This window comes from Eimeria mitis, genomic scaffold, assembly GCF_000499745.2.
Source record: "Eimeria mitis Houghton genomic scaffold, Emh_scaff2049, whole genome shotgun sequence".
NCBI lineage: Eukaryota > Apicomplexa > Conoidasida > Eucoccidiorida > Eimeriidae > Eimeria > Eimeria mitis.
The window spans coordinates 1-1,956 of record NW_013570371.1 but is presented as its reverse complement, the minus strand read 5'-3'; the positions used below and the strand labels follow the sequence as shown (position 1 = coordinate 1,956).

Here is a 1,956-nt window from a genome sequence, read left to right as displayed (position 1 = left end):
GCTGCTTTTGCTGCTGCTGCTGAGGGTGGTGCTGCTGCTGCTGCTGCTTCTCTACGCAGTGCTGCTGCTGCTGCTGCTGCTTGCATGCCAGCAGCAGCAGCAGCACGTGCTGCTGGAGTTATACGAACAGCAGCAAGAGCAGCAGCAGCAGCATCGATTGTGAGGGGAGACTGCTGCTGCTGCGGGCTCAGCAGCAGAGCGGAGACAGCTGCATACAAACAAAAAAAAAAGAGACAATAAAAAACAAAATAAATAAAACAATAAACAATAAATAATAAATAAATAAAAAACAAGAGACAGGGGGCAGAAAACAGGAGACAAAAGAAACAAAAAAGGAGACAAAAAAAACAAAAAGGAGACAGAAAAAAAAAAGGAGACAACTGACTTTTCTTTAGGCCTTCTGTTGACGAAGGGGAGACAGAAGGAACAGATGCAGCTGCAGCAGCAGCACCATCTGCTGCTGCTGCTGCTGCAGTTGCTGCAGCAGCAGCAGCAGCACTTGCTGCAGCAGGACTATCTGCAGCAGCAGCATCAGTTGCTGCAGCGGTAGCTGCAGCAGCAGCAGCATGAAGCTCCGCTGATTGGGGGCCCCCATCTCCTTCGGGGGGCCCCTCAGGGGGCCCCTCAGGGGGCCCCCCGTCCCCCTCTGGGGGCCCCCCATCGCCTTTCCAGGGTAAACGCAAGACAGGGGGGGGCCCCCCAGGCTGCAGGGTACTGAGGGTTGTGTGTGCTGCAGCAGCAGCGACAGCAGCAAGCTGCTGCTGAGGGTTCTCTCTATTGGGGGCCCCCCCTTGCGCTGTATTGACAGGGGCCCCCGAGGGAAAGGCCGCCTCCATGTACACCCCAGCCACCGTCTGGGGGCCCTTCGTCAGGGGGGCCCCCCCTTCTTTTGCTGCTGCTGCACTGTCTCCGCTCAGCAGCTTCATCTCCTCATTCAGGGGGGGAGCCAGCAGCGCAGCAAGAGCATCAAACGCAGGCAACGGGGCCCTAGAAAACCTGGGGGGGGCCCCAAGGGGGCCCCCCTGAGGGGCCCCCAGAGGGGCCCCCTGGGGGGCCCCCTGGGGGGGCCCCTGGGGGACCGCGAGGGGCCCCCCAGGGGGGCCCCCAGAGCGAACGATAGAGGGAGAGCTCCTGAAGCATGTAGACGCTGCAGGGGCCCCCATCACACTCTGCCCCCCAGACAGGTCTGGGGAGGCCCCCGGGGGGGCCCCTGGGGGGCCCCCTGGGGGGCCCCCTGGGGGCCCCCCGTGAGGCTCGGGTGGGGCCTCTAGCTGCAACACTGCTCCTGCTGCTGGAGTGTCTGGGGGGGGCCTCAGGGCCCCGGTGAGGAGCGTAGGGGCCCTGATCGCATGTCTATCTGTCTCTCTATACTGGGGGTGGAGGGGCCCCTCCTGGGGGCCCCTATCCCTTGGGTTGCTTGTGACGGGGGGCCCCATGGGGGGCCCCATCGCGGGCCCCATGGGGGGCCCCATGGGGGGCCCCCCATCCGCCGGCTCGAACCCACTAACTAAGGAGTCGACACTGAGGACGGGGGCCCCCGAGAAGGTTGGGGGGCCCCTCTGCAAGGACGAGGGGGGCCCCCAAGAGGTGGTGGTTGCAGGGGCCCCCAGGGGCCTCCTCACGGTGGCTCCCCTTGCCTCTATTCTGTGTACAGAGTTATGCTGCTGCAGCTGCTGCAACTGCTGCTGCTGCTGCTGCTGCTGCTGCTGCTGCTGCTGCTGCTGCTGCTGCTGCTGCTGCTGCTGCTCGTGCAGGGACCAGCTGCTATTCAGATCTCTGCCGGGCGGGGGATGGAGGAGTCGTTCGGGTGTCTGTGCAGCCAGTGGGTGAGGGGGCCCCCATGGGGCCCCCGCACCTGTGGGCCCCCCTGGGGCCCCCCCCAGGGGCCCCCCTAGGGGCCCCGCTTGGGGCCCCCCTGGGGCCCCCTGGGGGCCCCCTTGTGCCTGTGTATCCCGC

At 64.7% G+C, this 1,956-nt stretch overlaps 1 protein-coding gene across 1 annotated transcript in view; it reads right to left on the bottom strand.

Annotated features, from left to right (window-relative positions):
• The window catches only part of EMH_0047850 (uncharacterized protein), a gene marked incomplete at both ends in the record, with an annotated part of 2,477 nt that extends 1,017 nt beyond the window's left edge, over window positions 1-1,460 (bottom strand). The window contains one exon of the mRNA XM_013496331.1: window positions 452-1,460. Coding sequence (XP_013351785.1) covers window positions 452-1,460 — 1,009 coding nt within the window. The remainder of the gene's footprint in view (window positions 1-451) is intronic.
• Window positions 1,461-1,956: the final 496 nt, after the last annotated feature.